The sequence below is a fragment of the Lissotriton vulgaris genome, chromosome 7 (assembly GCF_964263255.1).
Source record: "Lissotriton vulgaris chromosome 7, aLisVul1.2, whole genome shotgun sequence".
NCBI lineage: Eukaryota > Metazoa > Chordata > Amphibia > Caudata > Salamandridae > Lissotriton > Lissotriton vulgaris.
This window is the reverse complement of record NC_141695.1, coordinates 830,670,862-830,697,830: the sequence shown is the minus strand read 5'-3', so window position 1 is coordinate 830,697,830 and position 26,969 is coordinate 830,670,862. Positions and strand designations below refer to the sequence as shown.

The window sequence follows — 26,969 nt, the reverse complement described above, 5'->3', positions numbered from 1 at the left end:
AGTGGTAAGTCAGGTGGCACGACAAAGGCCCCCCTTATACCAATGCCTGTGGTGGGGGTACCCTTTGAACGGGTGGGGATTGACATCGTCGGTCCCATGGAACCACCAACAGCATCAGGGCACAAGTTTATACTGGTGGTAGTGGATCATGCCACCAGATATCCTGAAGCTATTCCCCTTAGGACCACTACAGCGCCTGTTGTGGCAAGAGCCCTAGTTGGAGTATTCTCCAGAGTGGGCTTCCCTAAGGAGGTCGTCTCCGACAGAGGTGCAAACTTTATGTCGAGCTACTTAACTGCTATGTGGAAGGAATGTGGTGTCAACTACAAATTCACTACACCCTATCATCCACAATGCAATGGGCTTGTTGAGAGATTCAACAGGACCCTGAAAGGGATGATTCACGGACTACCTGAAAAGCTTCGGCGTAGATGGGACGTCCTGATCCCCTGCCTTTTATTCGCTTACAGAGAAGTCCCACAGAAGGGGGTTGGCTACAGCCCTTTTGAACTTTTGTACGGGCATCCTGTGAGAGGACCCCTGTGTTTGGTGAAGGAAGGATGGGAGAGACCTCTCAAAAAGCCTGCCACCAGCATAGTGGACTATGTGCTGGGCCTCCGCTCGCGGATGGCTGAGTACATGGAGAAGGCATCCGAAAACCTTAAGGCCAGCCAAGAACTCCAAAAAGCTTGGCATGACCAAAAGGCTGTCTTGACTGTTTATCAGCCCGGACAGAAGGTGTGGGTGTTGGAGCCAGTGGCCCCAGCAGCACTCAAGGACAAATGGTCCGGGCCCTACACCATCCTGGAGAAAAAGGGAGAGGTCACCTACCTGGTAGACCTGGGAACTCCCCGGAGCCCCCACAGGGTGCTCCATGTCAACAGGCTCAAGGCATATGTCGACAGGAAGGACATGAGTTTGCTCATGGCCATGGATGAGGGACAGGAGGAGGAGAGTGACCCTCTCCCCGACCTGCTCACTCAGAATCCTGACGATGGATCGGTAGATGGTGTTGTCTTTTGTGGCAGCCTCTCCGAACATCAACAGGAGGATTGTAAACAGGTTCTTCAATCCTTCCGGCATATGTTCTCTCTAACACCCAGTCAGACCAATTGGTGCACCCATGAGGTCGACACTGGTGACAGCTTGCCCGTGAAGAGTAAAATCTACCGGCAGCCAGATCACGTTAGAGACTGCATCAAAAATGAAGTGCAGAAAATGTTGGAGCTGGGAGTCATTGAACCCTCGGACAGCCCTTGGGCTAGTCCCGTAGTTCTAGTGCCGAAACCTCACACCCCGGGCGGTAAGAAAGAGATGAGGTTCTGCGTAGACTACAGGGGTCTCAATGCAGTCACTAAGACTGATGCCCACCCAATACCAAGGGCAGACGAGCTTATTGATAGATTGGCTTCGGCCAACTACTTAAGTACGTTTGACCTGACAGCTGGGTATTGGCAAATCAGGTTAGCTGAGGACGCCAAGCCTAAGACCGCATTTTCTAACCCTGGTGGGCATTATCAGTTCGTGGTGATGCCCTTTGGTTTGAAAAATGCACCTGCCACCTTCCAACGGTTGGTGAATCACGTTCTCACTGGGCTGGATGATTTCTGTGCGGCGTATCTTGACGATATTGCTGTCTTTAGCTCCACCTGGGAGGATCACCTGGTCCACCTGCGGAAAGTGTTAGAGGCTCTGCAAGCAGCAGGTATCACTATCAAGGCTGCCAAGTGCCAGATAGGGCAGACACAGGTTGTATACTTGGGCCACCTCGTCGGTGGAGGCCAAGTTCAGCCACTGGAGAGCAAGATACAGTCAATCAGGGACTGGGCTCCTCCAACCACCCAGACTCAGGTTCGAGCTTTCTTGGGCCTGACTGGTTACTACCGGAAGTTCGTCAGAAATTACGGATCGATTGTGACTCCGCTCAATGAACTGACGAGTAAGAAAATGCCAAAAAAGGTTCAGTGGACAGCGAGCTGTCAAAAAGCATTCGATGACCTAAAACAGGCCATGTGCACGGCACCTATCCTCAAGAGTCCAGACTACTCCAAACCATTCATTGTCCAAACAGATGCTTCTGAGTTGGGTGTGGGAGCTGTTCTATCTCAACTGAATTTTGATGGTAATGACCAGCCCATTGCTTTTATAAGCAGACGGCTGACCCCCAGAGAGAAAAATTGGTCAGCTATAGAGAGGGAGGCCTTCGCTGTGGTGTGGGCCCTGAAGAAACTGAGGCCATACTTGTTTGGCACTCATTTCAAAATTCAGACCGACCATAAGCCCCTCTTATGGCTAAATCAGATGAAGGGTGAAAACCCCAAACTGCTTAGGTGGTCCATTTCCCTACAGGGGATGGACTTCACAGTGGAGCATAGACCTGGCACTGATCATGGCAATGCAGATGGGCTCTCCAGGTATTTCCACTTAGAACAAGAAGACTCACCTGGTCAAGGTTAGCTTATTGTCCCAACGTTTGGGGGGGGGTCATGTAGGAGAGTAGGGTCTGCAATCCTATGATCACCCGGACTTTTTGCTTTTGTTTCACTGGTTTACGACTTTCTCGGGCTGTGGGCCTGCTAATCAGACCCACAGCCTAGCTGTTCTCTCTCTAAATTGATGCGTGTACCTTAGGTGCATTACCCAATTGGAACTGGGCCACCCTGTCAGACCCTGTAACTCAGGGCATCGGTGTACCCAGGGCCTCCCAGGGGCTGAAGCATGTATTATGCCACCCCTGGATGGCCATCTAAATCTGACACAACTGGCTGCACGACAGCTGGGGCAACGTAGCGTACCCGCTCGTTGCTTTAGGTATAGTATCCCTATACCTAACCGCACAATGGACACCCGGGTTCCTATCAGTCACTCCTATGGCAGGCCTTGACAATCCTGAAGGCAGAGTGCATGGACCCGTGTGAATTGGGCTCTGGCATGAGCCGAGCCCGGTTGCAGCTTGCGGAACCAAGACCCAATGGCTGTTCCATGGTAACGCGTATCATATCGGTAACTTCGGTATTGCGTTATCACGACATGTCGAGTAAGGTGTCATACGAATCGGGATGCTACCCCCTCACCAATTCTGGCGACGAGGTTAGCATTCCGCCCTTCTAGAGGGACACAACATGTACGTAACTGTGAACCCCGGTTAAAGTTAACTAAAGCCTCAGCTCCACAAAATGGATGCTGCCACCACAGACGCGAGTCTGACCTCCTGCTGCTGGGAGTCCTTCCAGCGAGGAGAGCTTGGACAAAGGGTTTCCTGTCAAGGGCGGTGTTCGCACCGTCCCAGACAGGGTTTGTGTTTTCTGGGTAGGTAGGGCTTTGCGAGAAGGTGACTGCGGAGTGGCACCCCGGTGCTCACTACGCATCTGCCGGTCATAACCAGTTCCAGGGGCGCCAGCCCCTGGCCTGGGGAAAGTCCAGCAGGGGAGAGGGGTGTAACTACCCCCCTTCCTGGTCCCACCCTTAGGGCAGGACCTAGTCATGTACCCACCCCTTTCTTTAGGATAAAGGCCGGAGCGGGGACCCTTCCAAATTAGATCATCTTTGAATCAAGAACTACTTTCTACGAAAGGACATTCGAGACTCTTCTCAAGATTTCTCCCTTGTGACTAAGGAGTAGTCACCCTGCATCCGCAGGCACCAACTAAGAACTCTGCGGTTTGCTGCAAGTCCTTCCTCAGGAATCCGATGGCCCAGCTCGACGAGAACCGGCTTCCCTGGCACCTCTGACCTCTACCCACGTCATCAGCTCAGTTGTGATCTGTGGGTGCGTCGAGACCTCGAGGGACCGGCCATCATCAAAACCTGCACGCTTTCTTAATCAGCACGACCATCGAAGCAATTCTCTGGTGAGTGCTCTGGGGTCCGAGAAGCCCCGACCCTGAGCTGCTCCAGCACCGAAGTGCAGTCTCCCAGCATCTCCACGATCTGCGTGGGGCCCTTCTGCTCGCCGCTCAGTACGTTGTCTGGTCACTAGCCACTGGCTTGTGCCCTTCTTTGACGACATCCGACAACCAACGCTGCTGGTCTGGTTGCTCCAGACTGGCCTTTGCTTCCATCTTTGAGAGAAGCACCCCGGACCCTCCTGGTCCACTCAAGACGCCATTTTAGGCCCACCACGTGGCCCTGAAATCTGCCAAGGCTTGTTGCCCCAATCCTGGGCCCAGCGACGCCGACAGCATCAACCTTCGTGGGACAGCTCGCACCTCCATCCTGGTCGCCGACAACGCCTCCTGGTCTGTGAGACTGCAGAGCCTAGCGTCGCCCACTCACCTAGTCGAGGTGACGGCCAACCGGTGCCTTCCTGGTACCCTCTGACTACTGGCTAGTAGTACGAACTTGGTCCCCTCTGCTTTCAGGTATCAACGATCTCTGATCCAGGCTTGGATCTCTACGAACTATTCAGCACTGGTCGCCGGCCAGCAACTCCTTTTCCTCCGGCTCCTGGCTCGTCAGCGAAGACCCCGACGCCTGTAAGACTTGTGCAGCCGCAGCCCTCGTGGCTAGGTAACTTCGGCATTTCGGTGCCTGCATAGCCTCCTTACTCTAGGGTCCCGAGTCCCTCGCTTCCGACTTGCCTTATCGGGTCCGCCCGAGACCACTAAACTTTCCGTGTCCTCGGACACTTGTTTTAATTGTGCACTTGAAGTATTTTCCTAAGAGTTTTGGTTTGTGCTTAGTACCCTGTCCTCATAAAGAGTCCAGGGCTGTTGTGATTCTTAATAAATATTCTGTTTATTTTCATAACACTTGTGTGGTGTCCTTTCACTTGGGGTTCAAGGGGTATGTGATGGTATAACAGCTGGCTTAACACGCCCTCTAGAGTTTAGCCCGAAGACTGCTCGTATCCACGCTACTAGGATAGCTGGTCTAAGGTTGACTTACAACCAATCACCATAAGGGTCGTTTGGAACGATACATAGCGGTCGCTAGAATAGCGAACGCTGCATATCGGGCCAACTTCTCACAGATGTCAGCTATCTTGCGATGGAGGAAGGTGGCCAGTGAGTTGCAGAGGTCTAGTGACGGTGGGATGTCGTTGATGTTGGATCTGGGGTTGGAGAGTTTCTTCATGATGGTGAAGAGTTCTTAGCTGTTGTGTGCGTTGTTGTCTAGGCGGTCTTTGAAGGAGGTCCTTTTGGTGGATCTGATGAGGTGGTGGTGTCTGTGGGTGGCGTTCTTGTGGGCTGGGTAGCTTTCCGGTGTTTGTTCACGGTTCCAGTTTTTTTCGAGTTTTCGGCAGGTTCGCTTGGAGGTCTGGAGGACTTTGGTGAACCAGCTGGCTCTCTTGCTCGAGTGGGTGATGGAGGGCTTCTTGAGCAGGGCGAGGGTATTAGCGCAGTCATCGATCCATTGTCTGAGGCTGCCGGCTGCGGCGTCGGGGTCGGTTGGGTCTGTGGGTGCTCTCTGTGCGAGGGAGGTGGTTAGCTGGTCCTCGGTGACCTTGCTCCAGCGGTGTCAAGACATCTGCTGGGTGTGGTGGTGTGTGGTGGGTGAAGGTGAAGTGGATGCAGCAATACTGCATCCTCCCTACTTGCCCTACATAACTTCATGTTTTCTCTAAGGACAGACTGCCCACTCTTCAGTAAGTCAAACTTGTATTCGCAGGACTCTGGTTTAGAGAATTTCCAGTTTATAGGATACAGTTGTCACCCTATACATGCGACACATAATCTCAATGAAAACACAATAACTGCCCTTGCCTCTTGTACTCTAAGCACCTCCATTATCCCACCCATCCCTGGGCTTTTATGGGACATCCAGCAACAGTCTGGACATCATAGCATCACACACCATTATTCCCATCACACCTAGAAATGGTCCACCCTAGCAGGCCTTGACCTTTTTTACAATGTTCTTAGACCTGCAGGTCTAGTAGCCTAAATTCCCCACTCTATCAAGACGTAATGCACTTGACACTTGAAGTGGTTACAGTATTTTGTATTGAAGAAACATAAATAGTCATAGCATTGGCTGCCAGGTCGTTTACTCCTCCCATTCCATTGCATGCATGCATTGTAATAAGGTATGCATGCCATCTGAGCTACCACACTTTTTGGTGCTGTTTTGGGGGGCCTGTTAATGGACAGAGAGCTTGGTATGTGAACTCCAGCTACGTTTTTTAAATGCACATTGTAACGTGCTTGACACTTTTAAGCCGTGTGTCATTTGCTTCTCAGAAGTTTTGTACAGTTATATTTTCACCTGTTTGGGAAACCTGAGGGTCAAGACTCCAAAATTAACACAGAAGAGGTGTGGTGTCGGTAGAGTGATGCTGAGGAGTGGGATGGAGGAAACGGGGGCATGGAGTAGAGCGGATGCACTACGGTTTGCAGTGCTTAACTAGTGAAAGTACTGGGCCCAAAGTTGTGTTCAGAATCCCGCAGCCAGAACTATGGAATGTAAGGGGTGCTGAAAATCAAGGCTGTGTTGTCTTGATTCCACCTCCAGCCTCATCAATCCAGCAGCAGACTCTCCCTGCCTCTTTAAATCTCTTGCAGGTTATTTTCAACCCTGATATTCTGTCTTCCTCTTCCTTCTTTTGTGTTTTTCTCTATTGCTCTAGATCAAAGTCTATTGAGGGAAAATAAACATGAATTGCAGGTAGACTCCATCTGCAACTTCTGCCTCAAATTAAACTCTGGGCAGACAAATGCATTGTAAGGTTTAAATGTCTTAAAAAGCACCTTTTCTCATGCACGTTTTTTGTGGCGATTGTGAAGAAGATCTGGCAATCACACTTCTGTGCCCCGTTTTCATCACTAAAGGCAACAAGCATTGGCATAGCCAATAGGTCTTGCATTTGGGACCTTATACTTGTTTAGCCATGCAACAGTTGGTGTTGTTGCACCAAGGATATTCTGCTGCATAACTTAATACTTATAGGGTCCAAAAAGCGAGACCTATTGGCTATGCCAATGCTTGTTCGTTTTTTGTTGCTGTTTTGTTTAAGTTGCCAGATCTACAACAGCTGGACATGGTTTTTGTTAACAGTTCTTTGCATCAAATGAACTTGTTTTCATTGCTCTGAATGTTGTTTCCATTCTGGTTGTAGGAAGCAGTCATTCCCGGGGGTGTGGGGGTTGCCTAGCTGTGCGCATACGCCGAACTTTGCAAATGAGAAAAAGCCTGGGGTAGGCACAATTTACAAGTGTGGAGTGAGTGAGCCCCAGGCAGCATGACTCACTCACGCAGGAGTTCATGCAGTACACCTGCATACTCAGCATGGTTTAAGGAAACTCGACCCACTCCCTCCCAGGCATCGAACACATATTTACCAAGGAACTCTGAGGAGAGCCTGCCTGCTGCACTGACGACTGGTGGTGTGTGTGCTTGGTGAAAGCGTGCACTGACGGCTGGTGGTGTGTGTGCCCGGTGAAAGCGTGCACCGACCGCTGGTAGTGTTTGTGCCTGGTGGAAGTGTGCACTGATGGCTGGTAGTGTGTGTGCCCGGTGAAAGCGTGCACTGACGGCTGGTGGTGTGTGTGACCGGTGAAAGGGTGCACTGACGTCTGGTGGTGTGTGTGCCTGGTGGAAGCGTGCACTGACGGCGGGTGGTGTATGTGCCCGGTGAAAGCGTGCACTTGCGGCTGGTGGTGTGAGTGCCTGGTGGAAGTGTGCACTGATGGCTGGTGGTTTGTGTGCCTGGTGAAAACATGCACTGATGGCTGGTGGTGCGTGTGCCTGGTGAAAGCGTGCACCGACGGCTGGTAGTGTATGTGTGCCTGGTAAAAGCGTGCACCGACAGCTGGTATTGTGTGTGCCTGGTGAAAGTGTGCACTGATGGCTGGTGGTGTGTGTGCCTGGTGGAAGCGTGCACTGATGGCTGGTGGTGTGTGTGCCTGGTGGAAGGGTGCACTGACGGCTGGTGGTGTGTGTGCCTGGTGGAAGGGTGCACTGATGGCTGGTGGTGTGTGTCCCTGTTGGAATAGTGCACTGACGGCTGGTGGTGTGTGTGCCTGGTGGAAGCATGCACGGACGGCTGGTGGTGTGTATGCCTGGTGGAAGCGTGCACTGACGGCTGGTGGTGTGAGTGCCTGGTGGAAGTGTGCACTGATGCCTGGTGGTGTGTATGCCTGGTGGAAGCGTACACTTATGGCTGGTGGTGTGTATGCCTGGTGGAAGCATGCACTGACGGCTGGTGGTGTGTGTGCCTGGTGAAAGCGTGCACTGACGGCTGGTGGTGTGTGTGCCTGGTGGAAGCGTGCACTGACTGCTGATGATATGTGTGCCTGGTGGAAGCATGCACTGATGGCTGGTGGTGTGTGTGCCTGGTGGAAGCGTGCACTGACTGCTGGCGGTGTGTGTGCCTGGCGAAAGGATGCACTGACGACAGATGGTGTGTGTGCCTGGTGGAAGCAAGAGCATTCACTGTGATAGAAGACACAAATGAAACTGACGAAGAGTAGGGGGAGGAAAGGGAGAAGGGAGGGGGAGTGCGAGCAGAGGAGCATGATTCACAGATAGAATACACAAATGAAGCTGACCAGGAGGGAGGGGGAAAAGGGAGGGGGGTACTGCAAGCAGAGGAACCTGATTACAGCAATAAAAATACAGATGGCGGCTGTGCACGTGCACAAGCTTGAGAAAGCAAGCTGTAGGCTAGCAAAAGCCTCTGGTGGCACTTTCAAAAGCCACTTTCTTAATGTTTTGAAGAGACAGCATGCACTGTCTCAGGCTAGACCTAAAAATGGCTATGGGACATATTTAGGCTTTCCTATTTTCAGTCTCTATTTCATATGAGATCCAGGGAGGAGGGGTGCTTCACAGTGTTTGTCCAGAGTTTTCACACCAGTACAAATCAGTGGCTATCAATGCTTACTCTTTTTCGCTCCTTAAAAAATCAACAGGAAGTTTTTTTTTCAGTGCTTAAAAATATAAAAAAATATTTCTTTCAAGTATCTTTTCATTATTGTTCTCAGTTCCCTGCCTGTTTAATTTTCCAGTACTCAAATCTCTCTCCCCAGCAGTCCAGTCCCACACCATGCCAAGGATTTTCATGGTTGGAGAAATGTTGGTACTTCATTAAATTTTTAATGAAATGAAATGAAATTGGGGTTTTGTAAAGCACGTGTATCCCAAGGTGTCTTTGCGCTGAAGCTGTCATATCCTAAAATGGAGGGGGTAGATTGAAATTAGGAGTTGGGCGCGAACAGCCAAGTTTTCACCGCCTTTCTAAACAGTTGTATGTTTGTTTGGCATCTCAGATTGAAAGGCAGTGTATTCCAGAGTTTAGGGGCCAGGTGGAAAAAACTTCTTCCACCCCCATTGGGATGATTAACAACGAGGTGGTAGATGATCTGAGATTGCGTCGAGGAGTATACTGTCTAATACATTTGGTTTGCTTACTGCCAGTTCCTTTGTCCAATAGGGCTTCCCTTGAGTATGAGCCAATAAAATTTTGGGCAGGGGTTCTGGCGCCCGGCGCAATGCAGCCGTGGACGGGCGCAGACGGGCTAGAATTGGTGCGCCTTAGGTGCGCCATCGGCGTGCCTGCTGTGTATACCCACCGCACGGTCGTGTCAGCGCGCTTATTTTATACATGAGGGTCAGCAACAACTAGCCCACTAACAAAGATGGCAGTCCCGCTGTAGCTTGCAGGGACCGTCCGTCGTGCAGACTCTATGCGTGGACTATTTCAAACAATAAAGTCAGCAGTTAGAGGTAAGAGCATTCAATGAAACAATCAGCAAGGTCAGATTCAATGACAGGATTAAAATAAATGTTCCCCCCAAGAGCTATAACCCAGCTCCGATGTAGGAGATTTCTTCACAGGTTTTGCTTGTAGTAGATAAAAGTTTAGTGACATACACTTCCACACACCTTCTTGCTGCTTGGGCAGTATATATATATATATATATATATATATATATATATATATATATATATATATATATATATATATATATACATATATATATATATATATATATATATATATATATATATATATATATATATATACAGAACACTCCTTTAAAAAAAGAAGCAGAGGTCAAGTAGGGGGGAGACAGGAAACACCTTTAATGAAGCTTTGTGACTCTCAATGGCGTATGCATTTCGGCATTGTCCAGCCTTCCTCGGCGCCCAGAGTCTATGAACAGGGTGTGGGCCAAAATGAAAGTTTTTAAACACAGTCCTGCCGCACACGGATAGGTTAGTCACTGGTCCCTCCTCCCGAATGTTCAAACTACTGCACCTGAAGCAGGGTGACTGCAGCGAAACTACAGATCCCAGAATGCAGCGCTTCATGAAGGTGAGTGATGCGGGGGGGGTTTAGGGTGCTAGTTGCGGCGGAGGCTCATCATCTTGGCATCCACTGGTGTCCTGTTAAGTTGCTCCTTACAAAGTGTCCCCTCCGGTCCCCTGACCCGCACAAACCTCAGAAGAAATGACAGGAACATGGCGTGGATTCGTCTGGAAAACCAGCTCGTCCATCGTGGTGCACAGGTGCCTCCAACTCCGCCAGAATCCAAATGTCGAACTCCGGTGGTGAGCCTGGTAAAGTTTCAGTAACCTGAAGAGATGCAGCGCCGAAGCGGTTACCAGTGAAGTCCAGGCCTGCTTTAAGTGCGGTGACCCTTGTAACGCGATACTGGCAATCGCGTGGAACATGCAGAACACTTCTTTGAAAAAAGAAGCAGAGGCCAAGTAGGGGGGAGACAGGAAACACCTTTAATGAAGCTTTGTGACTCTCAATGGCGTATGCATTTCGGCATTGTCCAGCCTTCCTCAGCGCCCAGAGTCTATGAAAAGGGTGTGGGCCAAAATGAAAGTTTTTAAACACAGTCCTGCCGCACACGGATAGGTTAGTCACTGGTCCCTCCTCCCGAATGTTCAAACTACTGCACCTGAAGCAGGGTGACTGCAGCGAAACTACAGATCCCAGAATGCAGCGCTTCATGAAGGTGAGTGATGCGGGGGGGGGGGGTTTAGGGTGCTAGTTGCGGCGGAGGCTCATCATCTTGGCATCCACTGGTGTCCTGTTAAGTTGCTCCTTACAAAGTGTCCCCTCCCGTCCCCTGACCCGCACAAACCTCAGAAGAAATGACAGGAACATGGCGTGGATTCGTCTGGAAAACCAGCTCATCCATCGTGGTGCACAGGTGCCTCCAACTCTGCCAGAATCCAAATGTCGAACACCGGTGGTGAGCCTGGTAAAGTTTCAGTAACCTGAAGAAATGCAGCGCCGAAGCGGTTACCAGTGAAGTCCAGGCCTGCTTTAAGTGCGGTGACCCCTGTAAAGCGATACTGGCAATCGCGTGGAACATGCAGAGCACTCCTTTAAAAAAAAAAAGCAGAGGCCAAGTAGGGGGGAGACAGGAAACACCTTTAATGAAGCTTTGTGACTCTCAATGGCGTATGCATTTCGGCATTGTCCAGCCTTCCTCAGCGCCCAGAGTCTATGAACAGGGTGTGGGCCAAAATGAAAGTTTTTAAACACAGCCCTGCCGCACACGGATAGGTTAGTCACTGGTCCCTCCTCCCGAATGTTCAAACTACTGCACCTGAAGCAGGGTGACTGCAGCGAAACTACAGATCCCAGAATGCAGCGCTTCATGAAGGTGAGTGATGCGGGGGGGGTTTAGGGTGCTAGTTGCGGCGGAGGCTCATCATCTTGGCATCCACTAGTGTCCTGTTAAGTTGCTCCTTACAAAGTGTCCCCTCCGGTCCCCTGACCCGCACAAACCTCCGAAGAAATGACAGGAACATGGCGTGGATTCGTCTGGAAAACCAGCTCGTCCATCGTGGTGCACAGGTGCCTCCAACTCCGCCAGAATCCAAATGTCGAACTCCGGTGGTGAGCCTGGTAAAGTTTCAGTAACCTGAAGAGATGCAGCGCCGAAGCGGTTACCAGTGAAGTCCAGGCCTGCTTTAAGTGCGGTGACCCCTGTAACGCGATACTGGCAATCGCGTGGAACATGCAGAACACTCCTTTAAAAAAAGAAGCAGAGGCCAAGTAAGGGGGAGACAGGAAACACCTTTAATGAAGCTTTGTGACTCTCAATGGCGTATGCATTTCGGCATTGTCCAGCCTTCCTCAGCGCCCAGAGTCTATGAACAGGGTGTGGGCCAAAATGAAAGTTTTTAAACACAGTCCTGCCGCACACGGATAGGTTAGTCACTGGTCCCTCCTCCCGAATGTTCAAACTACTGCACCTGAAGCAGGGTGACTGCAGCGAAACTACAGATCCCAGAATGCAGTGCTTCATGAAGGTGAGTGATGCGGGGGGGGTTTAGGGTGCTAGTTGCGGCGGAGGCTCATCATCTTGGCATCCACTGGTGTCCTGTTAAGTTGCTCCTTACAAAGTGTCCCCTCCGGTCCCCTGACCCGCACAAACCTCCGAAGAAATGACAGGAACATGGCGTGGATTCGTCTGGAAAACCAGCTCATCCATCGTGGTGCACAGGTGCCTCCAACTCCGCCAGAATCCAAATGTCGAACTCCGGTGGTGAGCCTGGTAAAATTTCAGTAACCTGAAGAGATGCAGCGCCGAAGCGGTTACCAGTGAAGTCCAGGCCTGCTTTAAGTGCGGTGACCCCTGTAACGCGATACTGCCAATCGCGTGGAACATGCAGAACACTCCTTTAAAAAAAGAAGCAGAGGCCAAGTAGGGGGGAGACAGGAAACACCTTTAATGAAGCTTTGTGACTCTCAATGGCTTATGCATTTCGGCATTGTCCAGCCTTCCTCAGCGCCCAGAGTCTATGAACAGGGTGTGGGCCAAAATGAAAGTTTTTAAACACAGTCCTGCCGCACACGGATAGGTTAGTCACTGGTCCCTCCTCCCGAATGTTCAAACTACTGCACCTGAAGCAAGGTGACTGCAGCGAAACTACAGATCCCAGAATGCAGCGCTTCATGAAGGTGAGTGATGCGAGGGGGGTTTAGGGTGCTAGTTGCGGCGGAGGCTCATCATCTTGGCATCCACTGGTGTCCTGTTACGTTGCTCCTTACAAAGTGTCCCCTCCGGTCCCCTGACCCGCACAAACCTCCGAAGAAATGACAGGAACATGGCGTGGATCGTCTGGAAAACCAGCTCGTCCATCGTGGTGCACAGGTGCCTCCAACTCCGCCAGAATCCAAATGTCGAACTCCAGTGGTGAGCCTGGTAAAGTTTCAGTAACCTGAAGAGATGCAGCGCAGAAGCGGTTACCAGTGAAGTCCAGGCCTGCTTTAAGTGCGGTGACCCCTGTAACGCGATACTGGCAATCGCGTGGAACATGCAGAACACTCCTTTAAAAAAAGAAGCAGAGGCCAAGTAGGGGGGAGACAGGAAACACCTTTAATGAAGCTTTGTGACTCTCAATGGCTTATGCATTTCGGCATTGTCCAGCCTTCCTCAGCGCCCAGAGTCTATGAACAGGGTGTGGGCCAAAATGAAAGTTTGTAAACACAGTCCTGCCGCACACGGATAGGTTAGTCACTGGTCCCTCCTCCCGAATGTTCAAACTACTGCACCTGAAGCAGGGTGACTGCAGCGAAACTACAGATCCCAGAATGCAGCGCTTCATGAAGGTGAGTGATGCGGGGGGGGGGTTTAGGGTGCTAGTTGCGGCGGAGGGCTCATCATCTTGGCATCCACTGGTGTCCTGTTAAGTTGCTCCTTACAAAGTGTCCCCTCCGGTCCCCTGACCCGCACAAACCTCCGAAGAAATGACAGGAACATGGCGTGGATTCGTCTGGAAAACCAGCTCGTCCATCGTGGTGCACAGGTGCCTCCAACTCCGCCAGAATCCAAATGTCGAACTCCGGTGGTGAGCCTGGTAAAGTTTCAGTAACCTGAAGAGATGCAGCACCGAAGCGGTTACCAGTGAAGTCCAGGCCTGCTTTAAAGTGCGGTGACCCCTGTAACGCGATACTGGCAATTGCGTGGAACATGCAGAACACTCCTTTAAAAAAAGAAGCAGAGGCCAAGTATATATATATAATGATTAAGGCAAAATGCCGAAACGCGTCTGCCACGTGTTTTACGTACATGTGTCTTCTTGATGGTACCAATAAAGTTGCCTGGATTGGTCCCAGTGCATGTGTCGGACCTGTTTCTTTAATAAGAGGGCAGGACTGGTAGTGGATGTTAAGCAGCTGTCGGCGCTGCATTTCCGACACGCCTCTCGGTTTGGTGCTCCACTGATGCCGGCATCATTTTGTGGTGTTTGCGTGTTGTGTGCACACAGTGGCGCCCCCCCGCCCAGGATTGAATTTTGGTATCGGGGAGAGAGTAGCACAACCTGTGCTGGAATGGGACTAAATCCGGGAGATGATTGCCGCCATGGAAGATATCCCGCAGCAGTATGTGGTCGAACTCGTGAGCTGGAATATCTGGGGCAAATTTAGTGCCCGGACTTGGAATTTGACTTGAGTCCGCTTTGAGGATCACTACAAATTTCTGTTGGCGGATGTTTTAAAATCAACACGCTGGTGTTGGGACCACATAGACCATCAAACATTGCGCGGACTGCAAGGGAAGTGGTAAAAAAGCGATGCCTCCATAACTGGATTGAACCAGGCTCCAATGGGAGTGTGATTAGCAGCATGGACCCCTAACGTTTATCACAGCAGAGAACACTGAAATGGCAATGATTAAGGCAAAATGCCGAAACGCGTCTGCCACGTGTTTTACTTACCTGTGTCTTCTTGATGGTGCCAATAAAGTTTCCTGGATTGTTCCCAGTGCATGTGTCGGACCTGTTTCTTTAATAAGAGGGCAGGACTGGTGGTGGATGTTAAGCAGCTGTCGGCGCTGCATTTCCGACACGCCTCTCAGTTTGGTGCTCCACTGATGCCGGCATCATTTTGAGGTGTTTGCGTGTTGTGTGCACACAGTGGCGCCCCCCGCCCAGGATTGAATTTTGGTATCGGGGAGTTCAAGTTCAAGTTCAGGTATTTGTATAGCGCACTGCTCACCAAGAGGGTCTCAAGGCGCTTGGGTAGGGGGTTCATTATTTGTCGAATAGCCAGGTTTTAAGTTCTTTTCTGAAGGAGATGTGGTTTTGAGTAAGGCGGAGGTGGGAGGGGAGTGAGTTCCAGGTCTTGGCAGCAAGGAAGGAGAAGGATCTGCCACCCAAGGTGGATTTTCGGATGCGCGGGACTGCAGCGAGGGCTTGATTGGACGATCGTAGTTGGCGGGTGGGTTTGTAGAAGGACAGTCGAGTGTTGAGGCATTCGGGTCCTAAATTGTAGAGGGCTTTGTGCGCATGGGTGAGAAGGCGGAATGTAATTCTTTTGCTGACGGGAAGCCAGTGGAGGTCTTTTAGGTGTCCGGTGATGTGATCTTGGCGAGGGATCTCCAATATGAGTCTCGCTGAAGCGTTTTGGATGCGTTGGAGTTTTTTCTGTAATTTTGCTGTGATTCCGGCGTATAGTGTGTTGCCATAGTCCAGTCGGCTCGTGACCAGTGCGTGGGTGACAGTCTTTCTTGTCTCGAGGGGGATCCAACTGAAGATCTTTTTGAGAATGCGAAGTACGTTGAAGCAGGATGATGAGACTGCGTTGACTTGTCTGGACATCGAGAGAGAGGAGTCTAGGATGAAGCCAAGGTTACGTGAATGGTCTGTGGGTGTGGGTGCTGTGCCCAGAGCGGAGGGCCACCAAGAGTCGTCCCAGGCAGAGGAGGAGGATCCTAGGATGAGCACCTCCGTTTTGTCTGAGTTGAGTTTTAGGCAGCTATGTTTCATCCATTCGGCTACTTCTTTCATGCCTTCATGAAGATTGGTTTTGGCGGTGTTAGGGTCTTTGGTTAGGGAGAGGATCAGCTGGGTGTCATCAGCATAGGAGATGATGTTGAGGTTGTGTTGACGCGCAATAGATGCGAGTGGGCTCATGTAGACGTTGAAGAGGGTGGGACTGAGTGAAGATCCTTGAGGCACGCCGCAGATGACTTCGGTGGCCTCTGAGGTGAATGGGGGAAGTAGGACTCTCTGAGTTCTCCCAGCGAGGAATGAGGTGATCCAGTCCAAGGCTTTTCCTTTTATGCTGATGCTGCTGAGGCATTGTATAAGGGTGCTGTGGCAGACTGTGTCGAACGCGGCGGAGAGGTCGAGTAGAATGAGGGCCACAGTTTCACCGTTGTCCAGTAGTGTTCGGATGCTGCAATGAGGGTGGTTTCGGTGCTGTGTTTGGCTCGGAATCCGGATTGAGATGGGTCGAGGGAGTTGTTGGATTCAAGGAAGGCGGCGAGCTGGTTGTTGACGGCTTTCTCGATGATTTTGGCTGGGAATGGGAGGAGGATATGGGTCGGTAGTTTTTAAGTTCGGAGGGGTCTGCTGTGGGTTTCTTCAGAAGGGCGCTGATTTCGGCGTGTTTCCAGCTTTCTGGAAAGGTGGCAGAGTTGAACGAGCAGTTGATGACATCACGGAGATGGGGTGCGATGATGGAGTTCGCTTTGTTGAAGATGTGGTGGGGGCAGGGGTCGGTTGGCGAGCCAGAGTGGATGGAGTTCATTAGGCGGATGGTGTCTTCAGTGGTGATTGGGTTCCATGCGGTGAGGTTGTTAGTTGGCGGAGTAGGATCTGAAGGGGGTGGGGGGGGTTGGACGCTGGGAGTATTCTCGAAGCTGTTGTGGATGTCGGCTATTTTGTTGTAGAAGAAGGAGGATAGCGCATTGCAGAGGTCTTGGGAGGGAGTGGTGTCGTTAGATGCTGCGGTGGGGTTGGTGAATTCTTTGACGATGTTGAAAAGTTCCTTGCTGTTGTGATTGTTGTTGTCAAGACGATCCTTGAATGCTGATTTCTTAGCAGATCGAATCAGTTGGTGGTGTTTGCGGATGGCAGCCTTGAGGATGGCCATGTTGTCAGTGGTTGGGTTTTTTCTCCATGTTTTCTCCAGGGTGCGGCATAGCTTCTTGGATTTTTTAAGGTCATCATTGAACCAGGGAGCTTTTTTGCAGTCTGATTTGAACTGGTGTTTTTTCAGGGGTGCTAATTCGTCAGCACTGTGGGTGATCCATTGCTTGAGTTTGGTGGCCGCTTGGTTTGGGTCCAGTGAGAGGGTGGGAGGGTTTTGGTTGAGTGATGTGAGGAGTTGGTCGGAGGGGATTTTGTTCCAGTTTCTCCGAGGAATAGGTTGTGGGCGGTTGTGGGTCGGGGTGGTTTTGTAGCTGAAGTGAACACAGCTGTGGTCCGTCCAATGGAGAGCTGTGGTGCGATCGAAGGAGATATGCTTGCTGGAGGTGAAGATAGGGTCGAGCGTGTGTCCTGCAACATGGGTGGGGGTGTCAACAAGTTGTTTGAGTCCGAGATTGGCTAGGTTATCCAGAAGGGTGGAGGTGTTGCTGTTGTGTCTGTTTTCAAGGTGATAGTTGAAATCTCCTAAGAGAATGTAGTTCTCGGAGGTGAGGGCATGTGGGCAGACGAAGTCGGTGATGTCATCGCTGAATTGACTGCGGGTGCCTGGAGGCCTATAGATGAGGGTGCCTCTAAGAGTGGTCCTAGGGTCGGTGTGGATCTGAAAGTGGAGGTATTTGGAGGTTGCAAGATTATCCTCGGAGCTGGTCGTGATTTTGATGGTGTTCTTGTGGATGATGGCGATGCCTCCTCCTGTTTGATTGGTGCGGTCTTTACGGATGATCTTGTAAGCGTCTGGCATGGCTATGGCGATGTCGGGTGCAGATGTTGTGTTCATCCAGGTTTCTGTAAGGAAGGCGACGTCCGGTGACGCAGTATCGAGTAGGTCCCAGAGTTCCGTTGCGTGTCTGTGGACCGAGCGGGTGTTGAGCAAGATGCACTTCAGGCGGTTAGAGGCGGAGCTGTGTGTGGAGGGGTTGGGTTTGGTGAGGGTCCTGGAGCAGTTGAACTTGCAGGAGAGGCAGGCGAAAGGACCGTGGGAGCGACCTGGGGCGGCTTCGCAGCATTGTGGTGCTCGTCCGGGGTTGAGGGCGAAGAGAGATGCAGCGTCATATGTGACTCTAGTGGGTTGGGAGCGGCGAGGACCGGGGGTCTGGCGCTGGGCGCGGTCCAGGCGCGGACGGGCGTAGATGGGCTTACCTTTGGCGCACCTTCGGCGCGCATGGGGTGCGACCGCTGCGCATGAACGCTGCGCGTAGAGACATTGGTCATATATGGATAGTGGAGGGGGAGGGGCGAGGGCGAGGGCGGAGCAGCTGGGAGGCGGGAGGCGGGGTGGATATCCGGGGAGGGAAGGCTAAACAACAACAAGAGACTAAACAAGATGGCAGTCAGCCAAATCCTATGCAGAGATAGGGGCACAAAGTATAAATGACACACTCAAACAAACAAACAAATGTGGGCACAAACAATCAAATTATTGAAAGGCAAGGCAATGCAGACAAAGCTCAGAGTTACAGCACGCTATGGAGGCTAGCGCTGTGTTATTATGCTAATTGGTGCAATTGGGACTAGCGCTACGCTGCAAAACAAACTGCGCAACTACTGAGGTGGTGGAGCGCTATGGGAATGATTAACTAAAGATTGAAATCGGGCGCTATGGGAGTAAGTGATTGAGATCCGGTGCAGCTCAGAACAATTCAAGGCAGGGAATAATAATTAAGATCGGGCGCTATGCAAATCAATAGTTAAGATCGGGCGCTGTGGGAGTTAATAATAACAATCGGGTGCAGCTCAGAGCAGCTCAAGGCAGGTTACAATACCGCACTTAGGTCGGGGAGGCAGCTTGAAGTGGACTGGGGCTAAATCCGGGAGATGATTGCCGCCATGGAAGATATCCCGCAGCAGTATGTGGTCGAACTCGTGAGCTGGAATATCTGGGGCAAATTTAGTGCCCAGACTTGGCATTTGACTTGAGTCCGCTTTGAGGATCACTACAAATTTCTGTTGGCGGATGTTTTAAAATCGACACGCTGGTGTGGGGACCACATAGACCATCAAACATTGCGAGGACTGCAAGGGAGGCGGTAAAAGAGCGATGTCTCGATAACTGGATTGAACCATGCTCCAATGGGAGTGTGATTAGCAGCATGGACCCCTAACGTTTATCACAGCAGAGAACACTGAAATGGCAATGATTAAGGCAAAATGCCCAAAGGCGTCTGCCACATGTTTTACTTACCTGTGTCTTCTTGATGGTGCCTATAAAGTTTCCTGGATTGGTCCCAGTGCATGTGTCGGACCTGTTTCTTTAATAAGAGGGCAGGACTGGTGGTGGATATATATATATATATATATATATATATATATATATATATATATATATATATATATATATATATATATATATATATATATATATATATAGATATATATAGATATATATAGATATATATAGATATATATAAAAATATATATTTGCGGGTTGCCCGGTTATTGCAAGCATATTGTCAGACTAACTTATGCATTGCCATGAGACACCAAGAAAGAACTGGGCTAATAAATGTGTTATTTCTATTTCTGTCTATCTGGGCCTAATCCTCTTCTACATAACCACAGGGGAGAAGTATGCTAAAGAATGAATATGATATGATAGGTATAGGGTAAACTCTGCTGATGCACGAAGAGGCCTTTGAGGTGGTAAGGAAACGTTATGGGCCACATGCTATCTTTTATTTGTGCAATTCAAATTGTGAATGAAGTTTATTTTCAATGGTTAGACCCTGTCTATTGGATTGTGCATTTATTTGAAACATAACAAGGAGCACTGAGTTTTACCAAGCATGTGGGTAGGTCTTTGTTTTTTTTAAAGCAGTGTGGGGTCTGTCTTCCTGCAGGAAAGGTGCTATAATTGCACAAGGCACTTTATCGCTGTGTTTTGTAAGTGTGCATCTTCTAGTGCATGTTCTATCTTGGAGGAAAGACCAATAACAGCGTAAATGTTTTCATTAAATGTGATCACAGTGGTATATATAGGGGTGATGTTGCCTAATGTCAAGCCTTGTTTGTCATACGTTCCAAGCTTCATTTTTACACAGAGGCATTAAAAATGACCGTTGAAGTAGGTGATCCTAGGGCTGTGTCATGAATACATCCTACAGCATGGACTTCTTTTGAGCCTGGGTGTAGGCACTCAGGGGGCTAATTAAATGGCCCCTGATCTTTTTGTAGGCTCATATAGGCATGCTTTTCAGGCCATCACCATATAAACAGCACTGTTTGTTGCAGTGTTTTATGAGAGAACATTGGTTCTGTTTGTTGCTACAATCCTGATACCAGAACATTCAGCAAGCAAGGTCATGTCCTGTTCTCTGTGAATTAGGACATCATGGAAGTGCCACTTGCTCTGGAATAAGACTCTCCTCCAAATTCAGCTGTGATCTGCTCGACACCTCCGCCCCAGACATGGCCTTCCTGACCGAGACCTGGTGGAACGACTCCCTGGCGCCCGACATCGCCATAGCCATCCCGGACGGCTACAAGAACACCCGCAGGGATCACACCAACGGAATCAGAGGAGGAATAGCCATCGTCCACAAGTCCATCCTCAAAGTCGCCACCCACACAGACGACACCCTCAACACCGCCGAACACCTGCACTTCCGGATACACACCGACCCCAACACCACCCTCAGAGGAACACTCATCTACAGAGTCCCGTACTCCGGGCTCAGTTCAGTGACTCCATCGCCGACCTTGCCAGCACCCATGCACTCCACGGACCACATCCTCCTCGGGGACCTGAACTTCCACCTCAAGAACAACAACAACGCCACCTCCGCCACCCTAATCGACAACCTCGCCAACCTCGGCCTCAGACAACTCAACACCGCACCCACCCACGCCGCCGGCCACATGCTTGACCCCATCTTCTCCACAGGCTCCCACGTCGCCTTAGACCACACCACTGAACTCTACTGGACCGACCACTGCTGCATCCATTTCACCTTCAAGAAACCAACCACTCACCACTGCACCCAACAGCTGCCTCGCCGCTGCTGGAGCAAAGTCACCAAAGACCAGCTGATCACCTCCCTTGCCAAGAACCTACCCACCGACCCCACCAACTCAGACGCCGCAGCCCGCAACCTCAGACAGTGGATCGACGACTGCGTCAACACCCTCGCCCCGCTCAAGAAACCCTCCAAAAGCCACACCAACAAGAGAGCCACCTGGTTCACCAACGAGCTCCAGGCCTCTAAATGCGCATGCCGGAAACTGGAGAAGACATGGCTCCACGAATGCACACCGGACAACCACACTGTCCACAAGGACACCACCCGCAGACACCACTACCTCATCAGACTAGCCAAGAGATCCTCCTTCAAAGACCGCTTGGACAACAATGCACACGACAGCAAAGAGCTCTTCAGCATCATAAAGGAACTCTCCAACCCCAGCGCCAACGCCAACGACATACCGCCCTCACAAGAACTGTGCGACTCCACCACGACCGCCCCGACTACGCCAGACTCCATCCCCTCTGTGAACATCACCAGTGCCAACCACCTGACCTCCTGGTCCAACGTCAACAACAACGAGACACGCAAGGTCATGAACTCCATCCACTCAGGATCTCCGTCTGCCCCGTGTCCTCACCATGTATTCAACAAAGCAGACGGAGTCATCGCACCCCAACTACGAAAGGTCATCAACATCTCCTTCGAAACAGCGACATTCCCGGAATGCTGGAAGCCCGCCGGAATCAACGCCCTTCTCAAGAAGCCCAAAGCGGACCCCAAGGACCCCAAGAACTACCGGCCCATCTCCCTGCTCCCTGCCCATCTCCCTGCTCCCTGCAAAGGTCATCGAGAAAATTGTCAACATGCAACTGGCCTGCCACCTAGAAGACAACAACATCTTGGACCCGTCCCAGTCCGGATTCAGACAAAACCACAGCACCGAACAGCCCTCATCACTGCCACAGATGACATCAGGCGCCAACTAGACAACGGCGAAACATCAGCCCTCATCCTCCTAGACCTGTCAGCCGCCTTGACACGGTCTGCCATCGCATTCTAAAGACACGCCTCCTAGAAGCCGAAATCCAAGAGAAGGCTCTTGACTGGACCACGTCCTTCCTAATTAGCAGAACCCAGAGCGTCCGCCTCCCACCCTTCCGATCCGAAGCCACCGACATCATCTGCGGCGTCCCCCAAGGCTCATCCCTCAGCCCAATGCTTTTCAACGTCTACATGGTCCCCCTCGCACAAGTGGCCCACCTTCACGACCTCAGCATCATCTCCTACGCCGACGACACCCAGCTCATCCTCTCCCTCACCAAGGACCCACACACCGCTAAAACCAACCTCCATGAGGGAATGAAGGCTGTCGCCGACTGGATGAGGAGCAGCCATCTGAAGCTGAACTCGGACAAGATAGAGGTCCTCATCCTCTGACCCACCCCCCTCAGCCTGGGAAGACTCCTGGTGGCCGAACACACTGGAAAGAGCACCAACACCCACCGACCACGCACGCAACTTAGGTTTCATCCTCAACTCCTCCCTCTCAATGCCTAAACAGGTCAATGCAGTCTCCTCCTCCTGCTACAACACCCTCTGCATGCTCCGCAGGATCTACAAGTGGATCCCGACCAAAACAATATGAACGGTGACAAAGGCCCTCGTCAGCAGCAGACTGGACTACGGCAACGCACTCTAAGCAGCAATCCCAGCCAAACATCTACGACGACTACAACGCATCCAAAATGCCTCCGCCCGACTGATCGTCAACGCCCCCCGCTGCAACCACATCACCCCTCACCTGAGAGACCTACACTGGCTCCCCGTCGACAAGAGGATCACCTTCAAGCTCCTCACCCATGCACACAAAGCACTCAACAACGCCGGACCAGCCTACCTGAACAGCAGACTCAGCTCCCACACCCCCTCCCGCTAGTTCCGCTCTGCCAGCCTCGCCCTTGCCTCTCTCCCCCTCATCCAACGGATGACCTCCGGTGTCAGATCCTTCTCCTCCCTCGCCGCCAAAACCTAGAACACCCTCCCTACCCACATTCGGCAGACCCAAGACCTACTCACCTTCAGAAGGCTACTCAAGACCTGGCTCTTCGAGCAGTAGCAACCCCCCCCCCCCCCCCCCCCTCCCTTCAGCGCCTTGGGACCCTCACGGGTAAGTAGCGCGCTTTACAAGTACTCTGATTGATTGATTGATCTTGCTGCCCACTGCAAAGCAACACGCACTAAACACTGAGCTGAAGCCATGTGACGTGAACCATGCTTCCAAAACATGAGTGGAAATTGGTCCTGGTGTCTTGAGACCTTGCTGATGATTTCAATGGTATATTATGTGGCATACCATGGACCTAGTGGGTCATAGTGAGAGACTCCATCACCGAAAAGCTCTTAGAGTTAGGGGATACACTTATTGTGGTTAACATCAGAGGGCACCAAAGCAGACAAAGGGGCAAAAATCTGGTGCTTTCCAGTTACTAATTAAAAGCAAATAATCCCTTTGGTGGTGTTTTATCAGTTATCATTGGCTCCAACTGAAAAACGGCAACCAAATAAATACTGAAGATATTTCCTCATATAGGTGTGATTTGCAAGCAGTCAAGCACTTCGTTGCATACACACTTGCGTCAATGAATCCAGCACCAGAAAATCAGCACTGAAGTAGGTGGCATCAGACCTGCTGTGCCACACTACCTAGATTCATCTTCAATGCTCCAAGGCCAGATTTAAAGATTTATACCCTTCAAAGAAAATAGTCCTATTTTTGAAACATGTAATTTTTTTGCTCCACTTTATGCCCTCTCATATGCTCTTGTATTTTAATATTTTGTTAATTTTTTCTTATATGTATTTATATGTATTTCTAGATTTACTAAATGTTTGCCTCTAGTGTTTAGACCATTCATAAACATGATATTCTCAAGCATTCACAATATCTTGGATACACTTGGGCATGCTCCGGGAATAGCATGTTTTACTTGGGCATGCTCTGAGAATTACAATGCTCCCTTGGGCTGAGACTTATTTAGTGAAAACCCTGCTTGCTCTAGCCCTTCTATTGTGGACTCGGATCAGATCATGGTTCCATCTTCAGTGGGGTTTATGATGGTGAGCAAAGGATACTCTACAATTTTCTTGGAGCTGATGGCTGTATTAGTAGACACTTTGGAAGTTGCCAGTCCTCATCCCTAATTATTTATGTTGAGAATAGGGTGAGCGGAGGTAATTTTAAATGTTGAGCATAAGGTGAACAGGGATGGTTTTAGACCATTCATGTGAATACCATAAGTAACAAGTACTCCGATTTCAAACCCTCAGTTGCACACTGAGACCTTACCTCGCCTGTACTCATGGAATAAGCCAACGGACCTGCAGAGGCCTCTATCATGACATGACAGATATTGTGAGTGGGGCATATGCACAAGAGACTTATGGGACCTATGAAGGCTTGCAGGATGGTATGGATCAGCCTTTCCAAAAGGTTGACAGAATGCCTTGGATGGCATAGAACTTGAATTCAGAGCTACTGACAGATTCTTCATTCTTCTCTTTCAGATGTTGGAGTGAAAATGTCCACATGGGTGTCTGGTGGATTATCCGGGCTCCCATTGTAGCAATTGTGGTGGTAAACATGTTGTGTTTTGAGACCACCTCTCTTGAAGATTTCACTGTTATGCATTTCTCTGTTCACTATCATATCTCTTCTCTCTGCATGTCCCTCAATCTCTCTCGAATCCCCATCACTAAGTCTCCCCTTCTGTCTCTTTCTTGTCTTGTCTCTTGTTTCACTGTCCTACATTCAAATAGGCACCCATTATGCTCACACACCTACACAGACCGTCACCCCTTGCATTCACACCCTGGTTTGATCCTTTACAGGCACCTCCTGCACTAACACCTACAGAAACTACCTGCACTGACCATCCACAGGCATTCCTGCACTGCCATCCTACAAGCACCACTTGCACATGCACCTGCACTCTCATACTGGGACTACGTGTGAGAGCACACACACACATTCACTCACACACATGAACCCCCTACACCAATCCCTCTAAAAGCACACCCTGCACTCATCTCTACTGGTCCCTCCTGCACTAAACCCCTACAAACCCCCAGTGCACTAACCCCTTTACAGGTATTCCCTGTGCGCACCTCCTCACACACACCAATCTAAAGATTGCCCATGCATAAGTAGGCACATCATTTCCCTTTCACCAACGACTCTCCACCTGCACTCACACCCCTTCCTAGCACACACAGGCACCTTTACATGCACCTTGCATACACACATACACTTCCTGCATCTCATTGTTCGCACTCACAAAGGTACACCCTTCATTCGCAGCCTACAGACACATGCGCTCACCTCCTACATGTTGTGTGCTGCGTTTTGGGGATGGCTTAGGCCTTACTCCGGCCTGCGAGGCAGCGCGGGGGCAGGTTGTGCTGCAGCAAGTGAACCACGCTGACACCGTGCCTCAGTCGGAAGTGACGTCCTCGAGCAGGCGTCATCCTTTTATTCAGCCCGCAGGCCACGCCTGGCCTGCAGATGTGTGGATGCGTGTGTGCGTGCAGCCACTAGACCGCTGGGGATATTACATCCCTATCCAACTATATATTTTTTTTTGTGAAGCAATGCAAATCAGTCCCGGACTACAAACATTTGAAAACAAAACGCCTGGGTACTTGCGTGTCCCTTGGTGACAGCTTCAGTGTCTCAGCAGGGAGGCATAGTCTCTCAGTTTCTGGCTTGGTGGTGGGTTGGGCCGCAAATTGTATTGCTGCGAGTTGGCCCTACCACTTTCGGCATCTTGGCACACATTCCTGGTCGTGACAGGTGGTGTCAGAGACACCGACGCAGGCTCGGGTCTCTCTACCTGGCTCCCCATCAGTGCAGCTTCCTCTTCCTCGGGAAGTGTCGTCACATTCGAATCGGGTTCCCCCTCATCTATCTCTGAGCACTGTCTGTTTCCTGACGATATGGCCTTGAACCAGGAGGCATTCCTTACACTTCCTCTTCTCCCTTCTGTGCCGTGACCATGGTGCCCCTCGTGGACCTAACCGTCCAGGTGCCGGGCTCATACCGAGTTTGGAATTTTCCCCCTGGGCGTCTGTTCCATATGATCACCCGGGTCCCCGGGCTCATTCTTCTAGGGGTGGCTTTTCTGCGGCGACTAGCTCATTGGTTCCCCTGGCGCCTCCGTTCCTGAGCTTCACCGGTGGCAGCTGGGGCGGTGTCCACCCCGGGGCACTGGGGAGAAGGTCTCTTTGTGGTCCTTGAAACATGAGGGTCCATGGACTGCTTTGTGTGGTGCAGTGAGGAGTGCCCCTATACTCCCGCAGGAATTCGTGTAGCCTCTGCTCCGTTTCAGCCTGTTCTACCACTGCTATCCGGAATACTTTGTGTAGGGTCGGCATGAATCTTTCAACGTCTCCATTTGCCTGGGGCCACTGAGGTGTGATGCGGCGGTGTTGAATTCCCCTTTGTCGGAGAAACGTGGCAAACTCAGCCCCTTGGAAGGGTGGTCCATTGTCACTTCGTATCTCTGACGGAAACCCAAACATGGAGAACATTTTCTCTAGTGCCGGTCCCACATGGGTGAACGCAGTGGAAGCCATTTTGTCCACTAGTGGATATTTCGAGTAGGAGTCGATGACCACTAACGTGTGTCCCTCTCCCGGAAAGCTCCCGAAGTCTATGCTCACCTTGGTCCAGGGAGATGTACATGCTTCTTCAGTGATCACGGGTAGGGGTCTTTCAGGGTCACTCGTCAGCTGACAGGCCATGCATTTCCGCATGTGTTCCTCCACCATGCTCTCTAGCTCCGGGAACGATACTTTTTCCCTCATACGTGCCTTCATCTTCATGGTGCCTTGGTGGCCCCCATGGGCAAGTTGCACCGCCCTGCCTCTCAGGCTCTGGGGAATGACCAGACGCGACCCTCTCAGCAACACCCCCTCTTCAGTAGCACTTACTTCATGCCTGACTCGCCACGTCTTCGTGAGAGACTCTCTGTCTCCCGCTGACCAGGAGTTGGAGGGGTGGAGGTATTCAGCCCACGAACCTTCTTGAACCGCCTGCAACGACCTCAGGTAAATGTTGTTGGTAGCGGCTGCTTCTTTCACTTCTGCTATTGTCATGCTTTG

General features: G+C 50.9%; 1 protein-coding gene across 4 annotated transcripts in view; it reads left to right on the top strand.

Annotated features, from left to right (window-relative positions):
* LOC147702493 (glucagon-like peptide 1 receptor) overlaps positions 1-26,969 on the top strand; it is a 461,965-nt gene that overhangs the window by 301,361 nt on the left and 133,635 nt on the right. For all 4 annotated transcript variants that reach the window (XM_086928799.1, XM_086928795.1, XM_086928798.1 and 1 more), the window contains one exon: positions 24,375-24,444. In XM_086928799.1, the coding sequence (XP_086784925.1) occupies positions 24,375-24,444 (70 nt within the window). The remainder of the gene's footprint in view (positions 1-24,374; positions 24,445-26,969) is intronic.